This window comes from Thunnus maccoyii, chromosome 15 (assembly GCF_910596095.1).
Source record: "Thunnus maccoyii chromosome 15, fThuMac1.1, whole genome shotgun sequence".
Lineage (NCBI taxonomy): Eukaryota > Metazoa > Chordata > Actinopteri > Scombriformes > Scombridae > Thunnus > Thunnus maccoyii.
Window position 1 is genome coordinate 19,074,796 of NC_056547.1, and position 24,750 is coordinate 19,099,545.

General features: G+C 36.8%; 3 protein-coding genes and 1 pseudogene across 3 annotated transcripts; all 4 read left to right on the plus strand.

Moving 5' to 3' along the window:
- The first annotated feature begins 662 nt into the window (after positions 1 to 662).
- On the plus strand, positions 663 to 19,297 carry LOC121912841 (lactose-binding lectin l-2-like). Its single transcript, XM_042435316.1, has 2 exons — positions 663 to 745; positions 18,270 to 19,297. The coding sequence occupies exon 2, from the start codon at positions 18,705 to 18,707 to the stop codon at positions 19,227 to 19,229; it is 525 nt and encodes a 174-aa protein (XP_042291250.1). The 5' UTR covers positions 663 to 745; positions 18,270 to 18,704; the 3' UTR covers positions 19,230 to 19,297.
- Positions 976 to 7,471, plus strand: LOC121913517 (annotated as a pseudogene).
- LOC121912851 (lactose-binding lectin l-2-like) lies at positions 12,681 to 13,995 on the plus strand. The gene has a single exon (XM_042435329.1). It carries the CDS (start codon positions 13,303 to 13,305, stop codon positions 13,789 to 13,791), a length of 489 nt encoding a protein of 162 aa, XP_042291263.1. The 5' UTR covers positions 12,681 to 13,302; the 3' UTR covers positions 13,792 to 13,995.
- Positions 19,298 to 21,193: 1,896 nt separating the features above from the next.
- On the plus strand, positions 21,194 to 21,804 carry LOC121912859 (galactose-specific lectin nattectin-like). Its single transcript, XM_042435336.1, has one exon. The coding sequence runs from the start codon at positions 21,220 to 21,222 to the stop codon at positions 21,703 to 21,705; it is 486 nt and encodes a 161-aa protein (XP_042291270.1). The 5' UTR covers positions 21,194 to 21,219; the 3' UTR covers positions 21,706 to 21,804.
- Positions 21,805 to 24,750: the final 2,946 nt, after the last annotated feature.

Genomic DNA, 24,750 nt, shown 5'->3' on the forward strand with positions numbered 1-24,750 from the left:
CTGTGTAGTAGATAAATTTGGTAACAGCTGTTTTGATCACACACACACCAAGTACAAATACTCTGTGGGAGGGGGGTAAAGTGTAATAAAGTCAAATGTGTATGCGACATGTGTTCAACATCATTTGAGTGAAATGTTCAAGTGAGAACCACAATTTTCCAAAGCATTTTACTTGTAAAAGCATCTTTGATTCATTACAAGACAAAAGTTAAAGATGATCTAAAAGTGAAGGCTCACTTTCATACAGAAATTCAGTGTTATGAGCAGTTTAGTGCTTGTCTCTGCAGTAAAAACCAACATTTTCATTCAGATGTTCACAGAAAAGAAAAATTCTTCTGGAACTTCTTGGCAGAGCATGGAGAAAGGATAAAATCGTCATTTAGTCTGGCATATTAGAGGATAGCTTCACAATTTTTCAAGGTGGTCTTAAAACTCCAGTCAGGTGCCCATATTGACATTGAAACACTGTAATCATTCCTCCTGTTCATATTGACCATTAGAAGATCCTCCAAGTGCCTTTTCAATGTAAGTGGACACAATTCAATGTCCTTGTTTTATGAAAAAATATATTTTTATCTGAATTTAGTGTGAGGCTTACATCATCCACATTAGTTAAATTAAGTGGATATCTTCCAATGTTAAAGTGTTTTAGTACAAAAATCCTCTTTGTTTCCCCAGACAGTCTTTCTCTGTTGAATGGCAGTGAGAGGATAGTAATAAAAAGAGGAACATTTGCAGTAAAAAGGTGGAAGATATCCACTTGATTTTACTAATTTGAATATAAGCTTCTTATAACCTGCAAATACATATTTGCACAAACTGAGGGCTGTCCATCACTTACATTGAAGCACATTAAGAATGAATCTTCTAACGGCCAGTATGAACAGGAGGAATGATTACAGCAAGAAAAAACACTTTCAATGTTCATATGTAAATATGAATATTATTTTAAGACAAAACTAACTAATTATAGTGTTGATATGAAATCTCATGGTGAATTGATGGTCTTTTCTTGGGTTATGTTCAGCTTCTGTGTGTTACTGTGTGGGTGAAAATGTTTGGCAAGTGCTCTTGACCAATCATATAATGCCAGCAGTGCAGACACCCTCTCTAAAGCATTTAAAAGAGAACAGCCTTTCCCCTGTCTCTGCACGATTCTTGATCACACCTCACAGTGCAGATCAGCTCCAATCAAGAAATTACCAACATGCTCTTGTTCCTCTTCTTGTTTGGTCTGGCTCTGGGTGCCGAGTCTCCTTCAGGTGACCATGAAATGAAGCTACAGCGTGGTAACTGTCCCATGTTCTGGTTCAGCTTCAATGACCGCTGCTACAAGTATGTCTCCACGTGTATGACTTGGGCTGATGCAGAGCTCCACTGTGTGTCAGAGAAGGCCACCCTGCTGTCTATCCACAGTCTGGATCACAAAAAATAAACATATATATACAATATTACGTGTGTGTACAGAAGTTATTTCTCTAACTCTTACTTTTACAATTGTTGGATGTTCACATATTCGACTCCAGTGGTTCAATAAAAAAATCTGTGTGAGTTTGCAAATTTCGGTTTGTGGACAAACTCACAATTTGCTTTATTTTTATGAATATTGAACATTCACACATGTAACTACAGTGATTGGTCGAAAAGAATATTCACGCAATTTTTGATAGTCTCAAAATTTTCTTTTTTGTCCCAATTTGACTATAAAATATGTTTATAGAATTACAATAAAAGGCATTTACTTTTAACAATAATGCAATAAAGACATTTCAATCCACAGATTTTTCCTCTTGCACATTTGTTTAGATTTAAATGATTGTTTTAGTTAAAGAGCTTTTACATGTCTGTTCTAGATTTTCATACTCTGCTTGTTGATTAAATGAAGGAACATCACATGAATTTTATATTCTGATTCATCAATAATAGGGAGTTTTGTTACCTTCAAGCAGCCTCCTCCAGAGACCAATAATTCTCTTTTTAACTGCAACACAAAGTATCTTCCCAACTCTCCATAGACCTTATTAATACAGATTGTCATTTTAACTTTTAAGGTATACTTAAGAAATGTGTAGCTTTTCCAGTATGTGTATATTTTAAACTGTCACTCTTCACATACACACAACATAACTGTTTGGCCTAAACTACCTAAAACATTTAATCTGACATCTACCAGTAAATCCAGAGTTTTACATTTACTAACATGAGCAAACATATCTGTGGAGGTCTGCTTATACAGCTCCTCAATGGCAATTATGATGAGTTATTTTAATTCATTATGACACTGAGATATTTAAAGCAATATTGAATCTCTAAATTTTATCTATTTCATACAAACATTATTTTGCTAATATCAGCTTTTCTACAACCGAAAACAAAAACTTGAGTTATATAACTGTTGACCATCAATGTCCATTTCTCACAGAAGTCACATGTTTTATTTCTTCACCTGCTGGTTTACATAAATTTTAATTATCAAAGTGATTGGCTGTCCCAGCTATTTATATTAGGTCTTAGATGAATATGGGAACAGCACAGGTGTAACAGCTGTTATGATGTAATCACAAGTACACTACCTGAAATACACGTGAATATCTTTTTATGTATTAAAAACTCAATATTTACTCGGTTCTGATGGTAAAATCACACTGTTGTGAGTTAGTTTATATTAGATCTGTTTAACACAGGCAGCAGTCAGGGCTTAATACACTTTTTATGTCTGTTCTAACTGAGGCTCTGGGCTTTTTCCCAAATCATTTTAGCGCCAAGAGCATCTTTACTTTATCACAAGGCAAAATTCAAAGGTGAACACTTTAATGTTATGATCAGCTTAGTCCTTGTCAGGCATTAAAAACTCTTTCAAAGACAGACTGTGATCACTTTTTATGACCAATACTTCCCTCAGATGATCACAAAAAAATAAACATTCTTCTTGGCACTTTTTGGTAGTGCATGGAGAAAAGATGTATTCATTCCTTAACTTAGTTTTGTTTAAAACAACACCAATCAGTTTTTACCTCACATCTTTATTGGGGTGGAAGGAGAGTGAATGGATTAGACCTGATGTATTATTTGAATCAGTTGTAGCTTTCATTTGACATTTCTAGGTGAGCTGGTCATTTCTGGCTTATGTTGGCAACTGAAAATGTTTGCCCAGAAAAAATGCGCACACAATTTTAATGATCTCTATTTAAAAAAGAAAAAAAAAACATTTTATGTATTCAGTTTTAACTATATTGTCTGTATATTTTTTGTTCTCCAATATGAAGATTTTAATGTTGTTCCAAACTCTCACTATCGCAGGAATAAAATTCTGGTGGGGAAATATTAAATACTTAAAATATAATGTCACGAAAAATGAAATATTAGCTTAAAAAAACTGCAGAGGACATGACCTCCATATCCTCAAAAAACCAGGTCTATTGAGGATATGGAGGTCCTCAGACATTTTGATTTGTCCTTTGGGAAAAGCACAGATGTTACTAATAACATTAATGATGGCTCTGTTTGATTCAAGTGTTCCAGTAAGCCGTGACAGTGTGGCAGTGAGCCTGCATGCACACTACAAGACCCTAAAACTGAACCAGTTAAATGTAATTCAGTCATAATTTATTACATCACACCTGTGACATGTAAAAAATATCTTCAGTAAAAAAGATCTATGGTAGCTACGGCCTGGTTAAGTACAGACTGTTATATAACTGACATCTTGGTAAGCCTGTAGACTTTACCAAGAGAGACATCAAGACCGATTCTTGTTTATTTTAAAAATGTTGTGTGAATGAAAGTCTTAATCAGGGGTGTCCACACTTAACATGTAAATAATGATCTCATGCAGATATTTATAGGCCACTAATGTGGGGGAAGTATGTACACAAGTTATTTTATCAACCCAAATTTTCTCTGACACTTGACAGTCACACAGTTAACTTCCACTCATTGTGCAAAACAAAAACATATTATTAGGAGAATTAACAGTGAAATAATTCACTGTTTTTCACTTGCTTGTTTGTGTAAGTTTAGATTATTAAAGTGTTTTTCAAAGTCTGCTCCACCACTTCATAGACTCTGTGTAGTAGATAAATTTGGTAACAGCTGTTTTGATCACAAGAACACCGAGTACAAATACTCTGTGGGAGGGGGGTAAAGTGTAATAAAGTCAAATGTGTATGCGACATGTATTCATCATCATTTCAACTCAAAGGTAAAATCACAATGAGTGAAATGTTCAGGGGAGAACCACAATTTTTTCCAAAGCATTTTACTTGTAAAAGCATCTTTGATTCATTACAAGACAAAAGTTAAAGATGATCTCAAGGTGAAGGCTCACTTTCATACAGAAATTCAGTGTTATGAGCAGTTTAGTGCTTGTCTGTGCATTAAAACTCTCTTTCAAAGACACACACTGATCCCTTTTATCACCAACATTTTCATTCAGATGTTCACAGAAAAGAAAAATTCTTCTGGAACTTCTTGGCAGAGCATGGAGAAAGGATAAAACCTTCATTTAGTTAGCATATTAGAGGATAGCTTCACAACTTTTCTAGTTGGTCTTTAAACTCCAGTCAGGTGCCCATATGAACATTGAAACACTGTAATGATTCCTCCTGTTCATATTGACCATTAGAAGATCCTCCAAATGCATTTTCAATGTAAGTGGACAAAATTCACCGTCCTCGTTTTATGAAAAAACATATTTCAGAGTTCCTCTGAATTTAATGTGAGGCTAAAGTCTTCCATATTAGTTGAATTAAGTGGATATCTTCCAAAGTTAAAGTGTTTTAGTACAAAATTCCTCTTTGTTTCCCCGGACGGTCTTTCTCTGTTGAATGGCAGTGAGAGGATAGTAATAAAAAGAGGAACATTTGCAGTAAAAAGTTGATAACTTTGGAAGGTATCTACTTGATTTCATTGATTTGGATATGAGCTTCTGATAAACTTCAAATACATATTTGCACAAACTGAGGGCTGTCCATCACTTACATTGAAGCACATTAAGAATGTATCTTCTAACGGCCAGTATGAACAGGAGGAATGATTACAGCAAGGAAAAATGCTTTCAATGTTCATATGTAAATATGAATATTATTTTAAGACACAATTAACTATTTATAGTTTTGATATGAAATGTGCAACATAGCTAAAAGAGCAGTAATAAAGGATATGGCCTTTCTTGGACAAATTCATTTCAGACTGAACAAAGGTTTTATTTCATATTTTTACAATAGTTAACAGAGCAGTAATGAACATAATACTGAAAATCTGTGAAGGGAAAAGGACCTTCATAATTTTTAAGATGAATATTTTTGGGAAGAATATATTTGGGCCTCGTATTCCCTTCTTTCAAAACCGATCCTATTAGATCCCCGTTGTTTATTAAAAGTAAATTGACAGGTGGAACGTACATTTCTTGCTTTTGAAATTAAATTAAAAATAGCTGAGCTCTGGTCATGTAACCAAAGAGAATAGTAACATTTTAATGCAGAATATATGTAAAAATCTGACCGTTTTTATTAGGGCTGCCAAAGAACCTTGAACTCAGGTAGATATAAGTAGAATAAACTCATTTCCTTAGCAAGAAAATGTGTACTATATAACTGTATATTATATAATAATATCATATATAATAAAATATAATAAACTTCTACTTTAGGTTGTTCTAATAGAAAAGCTCAGTGCCACAATAAAATGATTAAAGGATTCTGACTGATACTGTAATAATGTTGTTGAGCATGTTTTTGATGCAATAAAAATATAATAATATAGAAAATAATCAGTAGAGATCTACCGAAAATGCCAAAGTTCAACAAATGTAAATCAATAGTCATCAATAATAAAGCAATCACAAATGTTACATTGAGTCATGCAGCATAGATGTACTGTAGAGCTCTGATGAAGATCCACTTTTAAACAGAACTTCAATATGTTTAGATACTGTGTGGGTGTGTAAAACTGTTTGTGTTTGCCAAGTGCTTTTAACCAATGATATCACACCATGAGTGCAGACAACCTCTCTGAAGCAGATAAAAGAAAGCAGCCTTTCACCAGTCTCTGCATGATTCTTGATAACATTTAATGGTACAGATCAGCTCCAACCAACAGATCAACCTCTCATCCTGCTCCTGTGACAGAGAGACACCAACATGCTCTTGTTCCTCTTCTTGTTTGGTCTGGCTCTGGGTGCCGAGTCTGTACATGTATTACCTGGGCTGATGCAGAGTTCCATTGTGTGTCAGAGAGTGCCAACCTGGTGTCTATCCACAGTCTGGCCATGTAGCTGCTAGCTCACCTGGATCGGACTCAGTGACATCCATAAAGAAGGAAGATGGATGTGGTTTGATGGATCCAGTTGACTTTGTCTTTTGGGACATAGGGCAGCCAGACAACTTTGGAGGAAATGAACACTGTGCCCACAAAAGCTTTGGCAGTCTGTTGAAATGGAATGATTATCAGCGTTTTCAGACATTCCTTTTTCATTGCATCTCACCCATTTCATCCCAGATATGAGAGGGTTATCTCTGAATCATCCCGATGACATTCCACCTGTTGTATTGATGACTGATTAAAGACACAAATATATACATTTATTTATGCGTGAATAAAAGTCATTTCACTAATCTTCATTTTCATGAACTTTGGGCACTCATCAGTTAACACCAGTAGTGGGTCAAATAAAATATTTCATAATTTTTCTCATAAACTCAAAATGTTCTTTTATCGCCTGTTACAGCCACCACCAGCCCCTGCATTCTGTGTATATGTGTAGTCATTTTCTTAAGAGTTTTTTTTACATGTCTAGCAGTCTCTAGGGGCTCTTCTCATTTCTCTATTTTGTGCCTCCTCATCTCCTCTCTCCTCTATCCTCCTGCCTGTGACCCAGAAATCAATTCCAGCGTGCCATATTTAAGTATGCCTCAATTCCTAAAATGCATCTCGAGGAGAGAGGAGCGAGCAGAGAGGAGGCTTGCTGGAGGAGCTTTGAGCGAGGAAGTTCTTCAGCATCCGTGAAGTATAAAAGAGGCGTGACACACATAAATGTGTGTGTGTGTGTTAAAAAATAACAATATAACATCCGTACATTCTTGTCACATTATGCCACGTTGTGATTTGAATTAAAAGTTAATGTATAAGTTGTCATGAACACTGTTATGCTCATCTGACAGAGATCATAAAATACAGCAGTAGGCTATAATAAAATAATGGACAGATGATGCAGCTGTGCCACACATCATATTTAATTGACATCACTTTAAAATGCCGGCTCCGAAGCAAGGATGTCTCATTTTGTTAGATGCCTGCTGCCTTGACTCCTCTCTCCTCATGTCTCTTCCTTGCCTACTCCAGGTGGGAGGGACTAAGACATGAAGAGAGGAGGCGAGGAAAGGAATCGAGGATGTACGAACTGAGAAATGAGAAGAGGGGCAAGTCTCCTGTCTCCAAGGCCCTCCCATTTCCTGCTTGGCCTCGGCAGTGATCCTGATTGGAGCAGCACCCAGTCCAGCACTCCAATCCAAAAGATTCAGTCAGGTGTCTGAACCAATAAATGTCTGGCCAGTCTGTCATTCGGGGTGGCTGGGATATTGTGCCTCTCATTGTTGTTATGTTTAAGAGTGTAGATATCTTTTGTTGAGAAACTAGTACAAGGCACTTGTTTTCTACCCAGGGACTGGGCCAGGTGTAGTTCTGCTGACCACTGATTGCACACACACACTTAGTATTCCTGTGTTAGTTTTATTAGGAGCAGTGGTGCTGTTGTGATTGAGCTTATGTTTTTTTCAATTCACTAAAGACCAGGTCTAGAAAGTGAGGTTTTATTTTCATTTTTGTTACATTGTGTTAGTTACTTTTAGCTCAAGTTTAGGAGTCCTCTTTTGGTTATATTTGGTTTATGGTTTGAACAGCATCCACAGGCCCTTCTTCTTTGGTAGTTTGCCTCTTGTGTTTGTGTATTTTTGCAGTTAGGAGTCCCTACTACCACCTCCCTAAGCACTAATAGACACCAAAGACAGCAAAGAGCAGCTCCAGTTTCTGCCATTCCTGTTTTGACCAGGATTAGGAAGAACAGATTGTACCCAAAACGCACTGCTACTTTATCCAATTTGACTCCAGTTGTGCACCAGCCACAGACTGTGTCAGACAATGCCTCCAGTACACTGAAGGCAGCTTTATTAAATATTAGGTCTCTAGCTGGCAAGTCAGTACTGATAAATGATTTTATTACTGAGAAAAAACTTGATTTTATGTTTTTAACTGAATCTTGGCTAAATGAACACAATGGTGCAGCAGCCCCCAATAAATCAGCTCCCCCAAACTTTTGTTTTATCAGTGAGACCAGAATGCTTAGGAAAGGAGGTGGTGCAGCCACATTATTTAATGATGTCATTGACGTCATTTTATGGGAAGTTTGGCTCTTAAGAATATGTTGCACTTCAGTTGGGATCCTCCTGTCGTGCAATATCAGTAACCATCCACAGACCCCCAAAATATAATGCACACTTTTTTGATGATTTCACAGAACTGCTGTCTGCTGTGTTTATTGATTTTGACCGAGTTGTCATAGTGGACGATTTTAATTTTTGTATCGATAATCCCAATAACAGCAGTGCCAAAGAACTTCTGCACATTCTGGACAATTTTGGACTTTCCCAGCATGTAACAGCATGTGACTCAACACACAATAAGGGACATGCTCAGGACCTAGTTATTTCTAAGGGTCTACATATCTCTGAGGTTGTGGTGTCTGATGTTGCCCTTTCTGACAATTACAGTGTATTCTTTGAAATGACCATCTCTGCTGACACAACCAGAACTAAAACTGAGGTAATCAGAAAGCACTATTTTAACAAAAACACCTGTACATTATTCACCCAGGCTTTTACACCAACTTTCAGTTCCTGTTAATGATCTTGTAAACAGTTTCAGCTCTAATGTTGTGGATATTATTGATACCATTGCCCCCATAAAGACCAAAACTGTCTCTGGTAAGAAGAAGGCACCATGGACAAAAATACAACAGTAAAAATACAAATACAACAGTAAAAGTCCAGAAAAGAGAGTGCTGACAAACAGAATGCAGGTGGCGACAAACCAAATTTCAGATTCATTATAACATTTATAAAGAGAAACTCCACAAGTATGATCTGGAACTAAAAGGAGCAAGACAGTCCTTTTTTCTGAGAGATTATTAATAAAAATAGCAATAATACATGCACCTTATTCTCTGTGGTGGACAATCTAACAAACCCCCCAGCATCAGTCCCTCCTGAACTGTTATCCACCAAATCATGCAATGATTTTGCATCTTTCTTTACTGACAAAATTCTGAAGATAAAGCAAACATTCTGTAATTCTGTTACCTGTGCCTCAACATAAAACCATCACAGTAAATTTAGCACATTTTCACCTATTAGACTGTGCAACATTGACAGGAATTGTCCAACACCTTAAACCCACTACCTGCTGTCTTGACATCCTGCTTACAAGCTTTTTTAAAATTGTTTTTAACTGCATAGAACGAGATGTATTACAAATCGTAAACAGTTCCCTTCAGTCAGGCGTGTTTCCAGGGGTCCTGGAGGGGTCCTGGTTGGGGAAATCCGCCTGTTAGGGAGACCCTATATTTGGCCATCTGGCCATGTAGCTGCTAGCTGAGACCATTAGGAGTCACAGCTTTATATTAGGATTCCAAATAAGATCTTTTATGTATAAGATTGAGCTGTATGCAGAAGACATCTTTTTGTTTATTACTAACCCTTCAAATCCATACCAGCCTTTATGTCAATCATGATCAGCTCCCTGCCCTCCAGGTACCTGCTGCATCACAGAAACAAAGTGCAAGCACAAGCCAGGAGACCGTCACAAGTTTATTTATGTATTTCTGAGGTGACAATGTGTCAGTTTATGTGCCATGTTCAGAGGTTCAACAATGTGGAAGTGCATACTTCAGGAAGATGTAATGCTGGAATGTAAAAGTACCTGTTGTTATGTGTTGTGGCCACTTGAGGGCAGCAGGAGAGCAAGTCAGTGTGATGACGCTTATCTCTCTCCTCTGGTGTCAAGTGCTGCAATGGAGAGGAACCCAACATGAGGGTGTATTTAGTGCTTTTATTGGTCCATGTCATGACTGTTTAAGTTATGTTTTCTTCAAAGCAATGTTGTTTAAAACCTGTTTGCATGATAAAACAGAAAACACAAAGTTCACAATGCAAGAGAGGACATGTTGAAGGTTGTGTACTAACGTAATATTGTTAATGTGTAAATATATGCCCATATTTGGTATGTTGTTAGTATTTATCTGTTGTAAATGAGAAAAGATGTCAAGCACAAAGCAATACGTCTCCCCTCGTGTCCCTTTAACCTTCTGACAACTGAAGCCACGTCTTTTTTAAAGCTGTGTTTTACTATGTCACAACTTTATCGGAAATGAATAAATTATAGGTTTTATGACAGCTGGTGATCTTTTCTTTAGGTTATGTTCAGACACTGTGTGGTAGTGTACAACTAATTGTGTTTCTCAATGCATTTGACCAATGATATCACTCCAACAGCCTCTCCGAAACAGATAAAAGAAAGCATTTCAGCTGTCTCTACAAGATCCTTGATAGCATCCAACAGTGCAGATCAGCTCCATTTAACACATCAACACCTCATCCTGCTCCTGTGACAGAGAGACACCATCCTGCTCTTGTTCCTCTTCTTCTTTGGTCTGTTTGGCAACTGTCCCATGTCTTGGTAAAGCTTCAACGGCTTCTACAAGTACATCACCACATGTATGACTTGGGCTGATGCAGAGCTCCACTGTGTGTCAGAGAAGGCCAACCTGGTGTCTATCCACAGTCTGGGTGGAAATACTTTTGTCAAATCACTGATCAAGAACTTTGACCATGCTGAGGGACTCACTTGGATCGGACTCAGTGAAATCCAGAAGGAAGGAGGACGGATGTGGTCTGACAGATGTGCAGCTTTATCTTTTGGAAAGCAGGAAAACAACGCTGGATGAGATGAAAACTGTGTTTACAGCAATGACATCTGTCTGTTCGGGTTTGCTATGGACAACCTGATGAATTTACAACTATTGCTCTGTTGTAATGCAATGGGCCTCCACAAAAAAGTTAAAAATGTTTTTCACTGATGATGGCCCTTCACATAGGTAACTCCATCGATTGAAAAAAAGGGAATTAGCCAATTTGTGCAGACAACTTCTCTGATTCCCTCTATTTTCATGAATATTTTACATTCAAATATGTAACTCCAGTGATTGTTCAAGAGGAATATTCACACAACTTTTTCCCGACACAAAAATGTATTATTGATAGAATTGCAAAAAAAAAAAGTCATTCACTTTTAACAATAATGGCATGAAGACATTTCAGTCCACAAATTTTTCCTTTTGCAATTTAGATCTAAATTACACTGAAACACAATGACATCCCGGTTTAATGACAACAACTTTATGGATCTCTGGCACCCTCTGATCAATCAATAGTCCCAGTGACCTTAGTGACCAAATGACAAATGACAAAAGGCACACTGGATTCCTGCATTTCTATGTAATGGACAGCAGAAGTGGATTTGCCTGTGCACAATAGTAAGTATGAGATATTGCATAAATATATGTATAATGTGTTCTCATCCTCCGCCCATTTTCCATCATCCCTTCTCTGTTATATAATTGATAGTTACTGTAATCATGTTGTTGAGCATTGTTATGATGCAATGAAGATATGATTATATATAAAAAATAACAAGAGCTTTCCTGAAAGTGCCAAAGTTCAACAACTGTAAGTCAATAATTAGCAGTTATTGCTTCTCTTTGGTTTCCTTATTTTCATTTCCTGGATGATTTTTAACCAAACACTCCTTATTCACATTTTTCATTAGACTATGATATTTTTGTGCCAATTGGTGATGCTCATTTTTATATTGTACTTTATATAACATGGACCTATACATTTTTCAGATGGCACGTCTTTTCAAAAGCAACATTTTACTACGTCAATTTTTCTAAAATAAATGTAATAAAAGTGAATGTATTAACCCGAAGACTCTTGTGCAGATGACACTTATATATATCACAAAGAAGACAGCAAAAGATTTTGAAAAAGATTTTGAAAAAGATTTCTCAACGTTCATATAGCAAGAAAAAAAACCCAGATTAAGAATGAAAACCTTACAGCTGCAAAAACAGATTTCCAAATGTTATAACTGAGACTGTCATAGTAGACTCATCTATAAGTGGGCTAACTGCTATCTAAATTAAAGAGAAGATCCTCTTGAGTCATGTTGATCAGTCAACTTTACACTTGTGAACTCTGTCGAGGTCCAGCAGGATATGAATAAGTCATGGGTAGAAATGATACTTTCTCCTGTATAACTCATGATTAATATGGATTGCTTGATTATTACATTATGTGTTTTACACAAGTTCAAAATTCTACTTTTGGAATTCCTCAAAAAGATGTTTTTGCTCATTTTCGAGCTCACCACCTCAAATTATCACGGGATGTGGCCCTTCTTGGACAAATAGAGAAGTTCATAATTAACTTCACACTGAACAAAGGTTTTATTTCATATTTTTGTAATAGGTAACAGAGCAGTAAAGAACATAATACGGAAAACCTGTGATGGGACCTTCATAATTTTTATGATTTGTTTATTAAAAGTAAATTGACAGGTGGAACGCACATTTCTTGCTTTTGAAATTAAATTAAAAATAGCTGAGCTCTGGTCATGTAACCAAAGAGAATAGTAACATTTTAATGCAGAATATATGTAAAGATCTAGGACAGTTTTTATTAGGGCTGCCAAAGAACTTTGGACTCAGGTAGATATAAGCGGAACAAACTCCTTCACTTCACACAATAATATAATGTAATAACCTTCTACTTGAAGTTGTTCCAATAGAAAAGCTCAGTGCCACAATAAAAGGATTAAATGGTTTTGACTGATACTGTAATACTGTTGTTAAGCACTTTTTGGATGCAAAAATAGAATTATATAGAAAAACAAACAGCAGAGCTCTCCTGAAAGTGCCAAAGTTTAACAACTGTAAATCAATAGTGATCAATAGTAAAGCAGTTATTGCTTCTCTTTGATTTCCTTGTTTTCATTTCAGAATCCTGGTTGATTATTAGCCAAACATTACAAAATATCACACCATCAGTGCAGACAGCCTCTCTGAAGCATATAAAAGAAAGCAGCCTTTTACCTGTCTCTGCAAGATTCTTGATAACATTTAACGGTGCAGATCAGCTCCAACTAACAGATCAACCTCTCATCCTGCTCCTGTGACAGAGAGACACCATCATGCTCTTGTTCCTCTTCTTGTTTGGTCTGGCTCTCGGTGCTGAGACTCCTTCAGGTGACCATCAATTGAAGCTACAGCGTGGTAACTGTCCCATGTTCTGGTTCAGCTTCAATGGCCGCTGCTACAAGTATGTCTCCACACATATGACCTGGGCTGATGCAGAGCTCCACTGTGTGTCAGAGAAGGCCAACCTGGTGTCTATCCACAGTCTGGAAGAACAGAAGTTCGTCAAATCCCTGATCAAGAACTTTGACCATGCTGAGGGACTCACTTGGATCGGACTCAGTGACACCCAGAAGGAAGGAGGATGGATGTGGTCTGATGGATGTGCAGTGGACTTTGACTTTTGGAATTCAGAAGAGCCAAACAACTCAGGAGGAAATGAAGACTGTGTTCACAACAACTATGATACTGGTCTAAAATGGAATGATGGCAAATGTTCTGATACCCTTCCGTCTGTTTGTGCTTCTCGCATACTCTGTCCTTAGCAACTGACATGGTTGCTATGGACGACCTGGTGAATTTCCACCTGTTGTTCTGTTAAAATGCAATGGGCCTCAACAAAAAAGTTACAAATGTTTATGAAGAAAAGTCATTTATCAAACCTTCATTTTCACCAGTGTTGGACATTCATAAAAGTTTGTCGCTACAGATAAGACCTGGGCTGATGCAGAGCTCCACTGTGTGTCAGAGAGGCCAACCTGCTGTCTATCCACAGTCTGAAACACAAAAAATAAACATATATACAATTTTACATGTGTGTACAGAAGTTATTTCTCTAACTCTTACTTTCACCATTGTTGGATGTTCACATATGTTAAAAAGACCTATGGTAGTTACGGCCTTGTTAAGTACAGACTGTTATATAATTGACATCTTGGTAGGCCTGTAGACTTTACCAAGAGAGCCATCAAGACCTCTTCTTGTTTATTTTAAAAATGTTGTGTGAATGAAAGTCTTAATCAGGGGTGTCCACACTTTACACGTAAATAATGATCCCATGCAGATATTTATAGGCCACTAATGTGGGGGAAGTATGTACACAAGTTATTTTATCAACCCAAATTTTCTCTGACATTTGACAGTCACACAGGTAACTTCCACTCATTGTGCAAAACAAAACAATATTAGGAGAATTAACAGTGAAATAATTCACTGTTTTTCACTTGCTTGTTTGTGTAAATTTAGATTATTAAAGTGTTTTTCAAAGTCTGCTCCACCACTTCATAGACTCTGTGTAGTAGATAAATTTGGTAACAGCTGTTTTGATCACAAGAACACCGAGTACAAATACTCTGTGGGAGGGGGGTAAAGTGTAATAAAGTCATGTATGCAACACGTGTTCAACATCATTTCAACTCAAAGGTAAAATCACAATGAGTGAAATGTTCAAGTGAGAACCACAATTTTCCAAAGCATTTTACTTGTAAAAGCATCTTTGATTCATTACAAGACAAAAATTAAAGATGATCTAAAGGTGAAGGCTCACTTTCATACAGAAATTCAGTGTTATGAGCAGTTTAATGCTTGTCTGTGCATTAAAACTCTCTTTCAAAGACAGACACTGATCCCTTTTTATCACCAACATTTTCATTCAGATGTTCACAGAAAAGAAAAATTCTTCTGGAACTTCTTGGCAGAGCATGGAGAAAGGATAAAACCTTCATTTAGTCAGCATATTAGAGGATAGCTTCACAACTTTTCAAGTTGGTCTTTAAACTCCAGTCAGGTGCCCATATGAACATTGAAACACTGTAATGATTCCTCCTGTTCATACTGACCATTAGAAGATCCTCCAAATGCATTTTCAATGTAAGTGGACAAAATTCACCGTCCTCATTTTATGAAAAAACATATTTCAGAGTTCCTCTGAATTTAATGTGAGGCTAAAGTCTTCCATATTAGTTGAATTAAATATGTATATTATTTTAAGACACAACTAACTAATTGGTAGTTGATGTTCAAAGGTGAATGCTTTAGTGTTATGATCAGCTTAGTCCTTGTGAGGCATTAAAAACTCTTTGTGATCGCTTTTTATGACCAATACTTCCCTCAGATGATCACAGAAAATAAATACTCTCATTCCTCTTCTTGGTTGGTCTGGCTCTGGGTGCCGAGTCTCCTTTAGGTGACCATGAAATGACGCTACAGTGCGGGGTGAATCTCTAATTTTTCTCCATTTCATACAAACTTTAGTTTGCTAATATCAGCTTTTCTACAACCAAAAACTAAAACTTGAGTTATATAACTGTCGACCATCAACGTCCATTTCTCACAGAAGCCACATGTTTTATTTCTTCACCTACTGGTTTGTGTAAATTCAAATTATCTAAGTGCTTGACTGTCCCAGCAATTTATATTCTGTTTTAGATAAATATGGGAACAGCACAGGTGTAACAGCTCTTATGATGTAATCACAAGTACACTGCCTAAAATACATGTAAATATCTTTTTATGTATTCAAAACTCAATATTTACTTGGTTCTGATGGTAAAATCACACTGTTGTGAGTTAGTTTATATTAGATCTATTTAACACAGGCAGCAGTCAGGGCTTAATACACTTTTTATATCTGTTCTAATTGAGGCTCTGGGCTTTTTCCCAAATCATTTTAGTGCCAAGAGCATCTTTACTTCATCACAAGGCAAAATTCAAAGGTTGATCTCAATATGAAAAAGCACTATTATACAGAACTTTAATGTTATGATCAGCTTAGTCCTTGTCAGGCATTAAAAACTCTTTCAAAAAACAGACTGTGGTCACTTTTTATGACCAATACTTCCCTCAGATGATCACAGAAAAATAAACATTCTTCTTGGAACTTTTTGGTGGTGTGTGGAAAAGCACTGAGCAACATAATATATGAACAGCTGCCTCGCTCTCTTTCCAGTTGGCATAAGCTATAACAAGAAACACTCCCTATTATGTGCATGTGTGTGTGTGTATGTGTGTGTGTGTGTGTGTGTGTGTGTGTGTGTGTGTGTGTGTGTGTGTGTGTGTGTGTGTGTGTGTGTGTGTGTGTGTGAAAGAGAGGTAGTTTCACTGATGATTGACACCCAGCAGCAATAAGGTTTTCTGATGCTGCTAACCCCTATCATATTGTAGTCATCCTGATGAGTCTTCTACTCAGCAGGCTTCTGCCAACTAAACAACGGTGATGGATGATGAAGAAATGAGGGAAGTTTCAGACATTTAGAATTACTGACGACAATCCCACTCACCCAGAAAAAATGTTCACACATTTTTAATGATCTGAATGAAAAAAAAAAACATTTTATTTATTCAGTTTTGGCTATATTGTCTGTATATTGTTGTTTTCCAAAATGAAGATATTCATGTTGCTCCAAAGCTCTCACTATTACAGGAATGAATTCTGGTAGGGAAATACTAAATACTTAAAAAATAATAATACAAAAATGAAAAATATTAACTCACCCCAGGTTCTCAAAACCCACAAATCCCCTGGAAAAAACCGCAAAGGACATGACCTCCATATTCTCAAAAACCAGGTCTATTGAGGATATGGAGGTCCTCAGACATTTTGATTTGTCCTTTGGGAAAAGCACAGATGTTACTAATAACATAAATGATGGCTCTGCTTGATTCAAGTGTTCCAGTAAGCCGTGACAGTGTGACAGTGAGCCTGCATGCACACTACAAGACCCTGAAACTTAACCAGCTAAATGTCATTCAGTCATAATTTATTACATCACACCTGTGACATGTAAAAAATATCTTCAGTAAAAAAGATCTATGGTAGCTACGGCCTTGTTAAGTACAGACTGTTATATAACTGACATCTTGGTAAGCCTGTAGATTTTACCAAGAGAGACATCAAGACCGATTCTTGTTTATTTTAAACATGTTGTGAATGAAGATCTTAATCAGGGGTGTTCACACTTAACCTGTAAATAATGATCCCATGCAGATATTTATAGGCCACTAATGTGGGAGAAGTATGTACACAAGTTATTTTATCAACCCAAATTTTCTCTGACACTTGACAGTCACACAGGTAACTTCCACTCATTGTGCAAAACAAAAACATATTATTAGGAGAATTAACAGTGAAATAATTTGCAGTTTTTTACTTGCTTGTTTGTGTAAGTTTAGATTATTAAAGTGTTTTTCAAAGTCTGCTCCACCACTTCTTAGACTCTGTGTAGTAGATAAATTTGGTAACAGCTGTTTTGATCACAAGAACACCGAGTACAAATACTCTGTGGGAGGGGGGTAAAGTGTAATAAAGTCAAATGTGTATGCAACACGTGTTCAACATCATTTCAACTCAAAGGTAAGATCACAATGAGTGAAATGTTCAAGTGAGAACCACAATTTTTTCCAAAGCATTTTACTTGTAAAAGCATCTTTGATTCATTACAAGACAAAAGTTAAAGATGATCTCAAGGTGAAGGCTCACTTTCATACAGAAATTCAGTGTTATGAGCAGTTTAGTGCTTGTCTGTGTATTAAAACTCTCTTTCAAAGACAGACACTGATCCCTTTTATCAACATTTTCATTCAGATGTTCACAGAAAAGAAAAATTCTTCTGGAACTTCTTGGCAGAGCATGGAGAAAGGACAAAAACCTTCATTTAGTCTGCATATTAGAGGATAGCTTCACAACTTTTCAAGTTGGTCTTAAAACTCCAGTCAGGTGCCCATATGAACATTGAAACACTGTAATCATTCCTGCTGTTCATATTGACAATTAGAAGATCCTCCAAATGCATTTTCAATGTAAGTGGACACAATTCAATGTCCTTGTTTAGTGAAAAAATATATTTCAGAGTTCATCTGAATTTAATGTGAGGCTAAAGTCTTCCATATTAGTTGAATTAAGTGGATATCTTCCAAAGTTAAAGTGTTTTAGTACAAAATTCCTCTTCGTTTCCCCAGACAGTGTTTCTCTGTTGAATGGCAGTGAGAGGATAGTAATAAAAAGAGGAACATTTGCAGTAAAAAGTTGATAACTTTGGAAGATATCCACTCAATTTTACTAATTTGGATATAAGCTTCTGATAACCTTCAAATATGTATTTGCACAAACTGAGGGCTGTCCATCACTTACATTGAAGCACATGAGGAATGACTCTTCTAACGGCCAGTATGAACAGGAGGAATGATTACAGCAAGAAAAAACACTTTTAATGTTCATATGTAAATATGAATATTATTTTAAGACACAACTAACTAATTATAGTGTTGATATGAAATCTCATGGTGAATTGATGGTCTTTTCTTGGGTTATGCTCAGCTTCTGTGTGTTACTGTGTGGGTGAAAATATTTGGCAAGTGCTCTTGACCAATCATATAATGCCAGCAGTGCAGACACCCTCTCTAAAGCATTTAAAAGAGAACAGCCTTTCCCCTGTCTCTGCACGATTCTTGATCACACCTCATGGTGCAGATCAGCTCCAATCAAGAAATTACCAACATGCTCTTGTTCCTCTTCTTGTTTGGTCTGGCTCTGGGTGCCGAGTCTCCTTCAGGTGACCATGAAGTGAAGCTACAGCGTGGTAACTGTCCCGCATCCTGGTACAGCTTCCGCGGCCGCTGCTACAAGTATGTCGCCACACATATGACCTGGGCTGATGCAGAGCTCCACTGTGTGTCAGAGAGGGCCAACCTGGTGTCTATCCATAGTATGGAAGAAGAGCAGTTTGTTAGATCCCTGATTATGAATTTTGACACTGCTGAAGGATTCACCTGGATCGGACTCGATGACATCCCCAAAGAAGGCAGTTGGATGTGGTCTGATGGATGTGCAGTGAAATTTGTCTTTTGGGATGCAGGACAGCCAGACAATGCTGGAGGAAATGAAGACTGTGTTCACACCAACCATCGTATTGATCGGACATGGAATGATCTCCCATGTTCTGATACCCTTCCGTCTGTTTGTGCTTCTCGCATAGACTGTCCTTAGCAACTGGTATGACCTGGGCTGATGTAGAGCTCCACTGTGTGTCAGAGAGGCCAAGCTGCTGTCTATCCACAGTCTGGAACACAAAAAATAAACATATATATACAATTTTACATGTGTGTACAGAAGTTATTTCTCTAACTCTCACTTCCACCATTGTTGGATATTCACATAGTCAACTCCAGTGGTTCAATAAAAAAATCTGTGTAAGTTTGCAAATTTCAGTTTGTGGACAAACTCTCAATTTCCTTTATTTTCATGAATATTGAACATTCACACATGTAACTCCAATGATTGGTCAAAAGAAATATTCACATAACTTTTTGATAGTCTCAAAATTGTCCTTTTTGTCCCAGTTTGACTATACAAAATGTATTATTTATAAAATTACAACAAAAAGCATTTACTTTTGACAATGGCATAAAGACATTTCAATCCATAGATTTTTCTTCTTGCACATTTGTGTAGATTTAAATGATTGTTTTAGTTAAAGTGCTTTTACATGTCTATTCTAGATTTTCATACTCTTTGCTTGTTGATTAAATGAAGTAGCAGCACATGAATTTTATATTCTGATTCATCAATAATAGGGAGTTTTGTTACCTTTAAGCAGCCTCCTCCAGAGGACAATAATTCTCTTTTTAACTGCAACACAAAGTATCTTCCCAACTCTCCATAGACCTTATTAATACAGATTGTCATTTTAACTTTTGAGGTATACTTAAGAAATGTGTAGCTTATCCAGTATAAATGTGTATATTTTAAACTGCCACTCTTCACATACACACAACAGAGTTTTACATTTACTAACATGAGCAAACATATCTGTGGAGGTCTACTTATACAGCTCCTCAATGGCAATTATGATGAGCCATTTTAATTCATTATGACACTGAGATATTTAAAGCAATATTGAATCTCTAAATTTTATCTATCTACAGTGCGGGGTGAATCTCTAATTTTTCTCCATTTCATACAAACTTTAGTTTGCTAATATCATCTTTTCTACAACCAAAAACTAAAACTTGAGTTATATAACTGTTGACCATTAACATCCATTTCTCACAGAAGTCACATGTTTTTTTATTTCTTCTCCTGTTGGTTTGCATAAATTCAAAGTGCTTGGCTGTCCCAGCTATTAATATTCTGTTTTAGATGAATATGGGAACAGCACAGGTGTAACAGCTCTTATGATGTAATCACAAGTACACTACCTGAAATACACGTGAATATCTTTTTATGTATTCAAAACTCAATATTTACTGGGTTCTGATGGTAAAATCACACTGTCTTGAGTTAGTTTATATTAGATCTATTTAACACAGGCAGCAGTCAGGGCTTAATACACTTTTTATATCTGTTCTAACTGAGGCTCTGGGCTTTTTCCCCAAATCATTTTAGTGCCAAGAGCATCTTTACTTTATCACAAGGCAAAATTCAAAGGTTGATCTCAAAGTGAAAAAGCACTATTATACACAACTTTAGTGTTATGATCAGCTTAGTCCTTGTCAGGCATTAAAAACTCTTTCAAGACAGACTGTGATCACTTTTTATGACCAATACTTCCCTCAGATGATCACAGAAAATAAAAATTCTTCTTGGCACTTTTTGGTAGTGCATGGAGAAAAGATACATTCATTCCTTAACTTAGTTTTGTTTTAAACAACACCAATCTGTTTTTACCTCACAGGGTCTTTATTGGGATGGAAGGAGAGTGAATGGATTAGACCTTATATATTATTTGAATAAGTTGTAGGTTTTATGTGACATCTCCAGGTGTGCTGGTCTTTTTTGGCTCATGTTCAGATACTGTGTGGCAGTGTGCAACTGACAATGTTTGCCAAGTGCACTTGGCCAATAATAGTACACCAACAGTGCAGACACCCACTCCACAGCATATAAAAGAAAACAGACTGTCACTTGTCTCCTCCAGGATCTCCATCCCACTCACTGGCGCATATCAGCTCTGCTCCTATGACACAGAGACACCATCATGCTCTTGTTCCTCTTCTTGTTTGGTCTGGCTCTGGCCACCGCATCTCCTTCAGGTGACCGTGAAGTGAAGCTACAGCAGGGCGACTGTCCCATGTCTTGGTACAGCTTCAACGGCCGCTGCTACAAGTATGTCTCCACACGTATGACCTGGGCTCATGCTGAGTTCCACTGTGTGTCAGAGAGTGCCAACCTGGTGTCTATCCACAGTCTGGAAGAACACAATTTTGTCGCATCCCTGATCAGGAACTTTGACCCCTCTGAGGAAGCCACCTGGATCGGACTCAGTGACATCCATATAGAAGGAAGATGGATGTGGTCTGATGGATCCGCAGTCGACTTTACCTTTTGGCATGAAGGACAGCCAGACAACTATCAAGGAAATGAACACTGTGGCACCTGCTATGCCAATGAGCTGAGATGGAATGATGCTGATTGTTCTCTGACATCCCCTTTTGTATGTGCGTCTCACACAGTTTTTCCTTAGGATCTGAGATGGTTATGTCTGATTCAACCAATGACTTTCCACCTGTTGCTCTGTTGAAATGCATTGGTTCTCAACAATAAATATATATTTGTGCAAGTTTATGTGTGTACAGAAAGTAATTTTTATCAAACCTTCATTTTTATGAATGAAAAGGACACTAAGATGTTTGTTATTATTCAGACAAGAGGGTCAAACAAAAGGGGAAATAGAAAAAGCAGAAAATGAAACTTGTCTGCAAGATTTTACACCTCTGAATCGCCAATAAATTTAATTTGGCTTAAGAGTTATTGGGAATTCACTCAGTCAGCGATGAGAGCAAAATGCACATGATCCTTCCCTGTAATTTTGATGCAGCTTGATCACACCCTGGACAACAGTATTACAAAGTTGAAATTATATAATTGTATTCCCCTGACATGCTTCAATTAATCAAGCAATGTAATGTGTGAACAGCTGCCTCTGTCTCAACTCAGCTGATTCCAGTTGGCATGAGCTGTGACAAGAAGCACTCCATGCCATGTGCTGTGTTTGTGTGTGTGTGTGTGTGTGTGTGTGTGTGTGTGTGTGTGAAAGGGAGGTAGGGTCATTGATGGTTGACACCCGGCAGTGATAAGGTTTGCTGATGCTGCTAACCCCTATCATATTGTAGTCATCCTGAGGAGTATTTTACTCAGCAGGCTTCTGCCAACTAAACAACAGTGAAGGATGATGAAGAAATGAGAGAAATGTCAGACTTTTAGAATTACTGAGGACAGTCCCCCTCACCCAGAAAAAATATGCACATATTTTTTAATGATCTGAATAAAAACAAACATTTTATTTATTCAGTTTCAGCTATATTGTCTGTATATTTTTTAGTTTTCCAATATGAAGATCTTAATGTTGTTCCAAAGCTCTCACTGTTGCAGGAATAAAATTCAGGAATGGGAAATATTAAATATTTAAAAAATAATTATATAAAAAATTAAATGTATTAACTCACCCCAGGTTCCTTAACCCCCCAAATCCCCTGGAAAAAAATGCAGAGGACATGACTTCCATATCCCCAAAAAGCCAGGTCTATTGAGGATATGGAGGTCCTCAGATATTTTGATTTGTTATTTGAGAAAAGCACAGATGTTACTGGTAATATTAATGATAGCTCTGTTCATTCAAGTGTTCCAGTAAGCCGTGACAGTGTGACAGTGAGCTAGCATGCACACTACAAGATCCTAAAACTGAACCAGTTAAATGTAATTCAGTCATCATTTATTATGTCCCACCTGTGACATGTCAAAATATCTTCAATAAAAAGATCTATGATAGTTACGGCCTTGTTAATTACAGACTGTTATATAACTGACATCTTGGTAGGCCTGTAGACTTTACCAAGAGAGCCATTGAGACCTATTCTTGTTTATTTTAAAAATGTTGTGTGAATGAAAGTCTTAATCAGGGGTGTCCACACTTAACCTTTAAATAATGATCCCATGCAGATATTTATAGGCCACTAATGTGGGGGAAGTATGTACACAAGTTATTTTATCAACCCAAATTTTGACACTTGACAATCGCACAGTTAACTTCCACTCATTGTGCAGAACAAAAATATATTATTAAGAGAATTTACAGTGAAATAATTTGCTGTTATTTACTTGCTTGTTTGTGTAAGTTTAGATTATTAAAGTGTTTCTCAAAGTCTGCTCCACCACTAGCCTCTGTGTATTAGATAAATTTGGTAACAGCTGTTTTGATCACAAGAACATTGAGTACAAATACTCTGTGGAAGTGGGATAAAGTGTGTAGGAGGACAACTAATCTTTTACTTGAACTTGAAATTCATGTAAATTAAATGTCTTATCATTATGCAAGTTATATCATGTTATTTTTCATGTAAATATAAGAAAAATGGTACAACATTCATAGTTGTTTTACTATCCACCAATATTAAACCTTGATCTTATTAACTTTTATTAACTTTATACTACATGTAACAATGCTGCCCTCTATTGACAAGAGTTAAATTCCCTTATATTAAGAGTTGATGAATGTTTGGTAACCATGTATTTGTATTTTAAAATCACCCAAGTGTTTAACTTTTGATTTATTAACCTCATAGACAATCATATTTTAGTAGTTAAATTAGATAAGTACAGTGGAAACTGATTATAGTGCTCACGTTTACAGTGATCAATCGCTTATATGGATCAAAATGCTCGGGACAGAATCATTCCTATACAAATGCTGTTTAAATAATTCACTTAAAGTAATGAATAGTTCGTTCACAGTGTTCATTTTGGGTATTTTCATACATGAAAACATATGGAAAAAAACATTTTAAACTACAGTAATTCTATTTTCTTTTTACCTTACTCCCATAGTACACATATGATGTGTATTTAGCGGCTACGACACCATTATCAGGCATTGCAGCACACCTCCGCAGGGTTGTTTAAAGGTGTGGGTGTGTTTATTTGTAACCACCGTGAAACAATCAGAAAATAACGTTTTATTCCTCTCTTTCATCTGCTTTCTCATTACCACTGCTCGCTTTCCTCATCCACTCCCTAGCTTGCTCGACCACTGCTTCTCTCTCTCTCTCTTTCTCTCTCCTGTATGTATGTTCATGTGGATGTTTATGCAAACATCTAACACCTGACAACAGTCAACTGAAAGCTGCTCTCATTTAACTGACAAAGGGAGAAACCACATCTCTGCCCCTTCATCTGCTCTGAATGTCACAAAATACTCTGGTGAAGGGATCATTTCTCTGAAAAACATAAAATAGACCAGTGTGTCACATAGAATCTGGGTGAGTCAGTTACTGGGAGAAGACGAGAGGGTCAAACAAAAGGGGGAAATAGAAAAAGCAGAGAATGAATCTTGTCTGCATGGTTTTACACCTCGGAATTGCCAATAAATACATGACAAACCTATGATCAACACATTATCTGAGGGGTGGTTTAAACAAAAACTCCATAGTCCATTTCTCCATAGACCATATTAATACAGATTGTCATTTTAACTTTTGGGGTATATTTAAGAAAGGTGTAGCTTTTCTAGTAT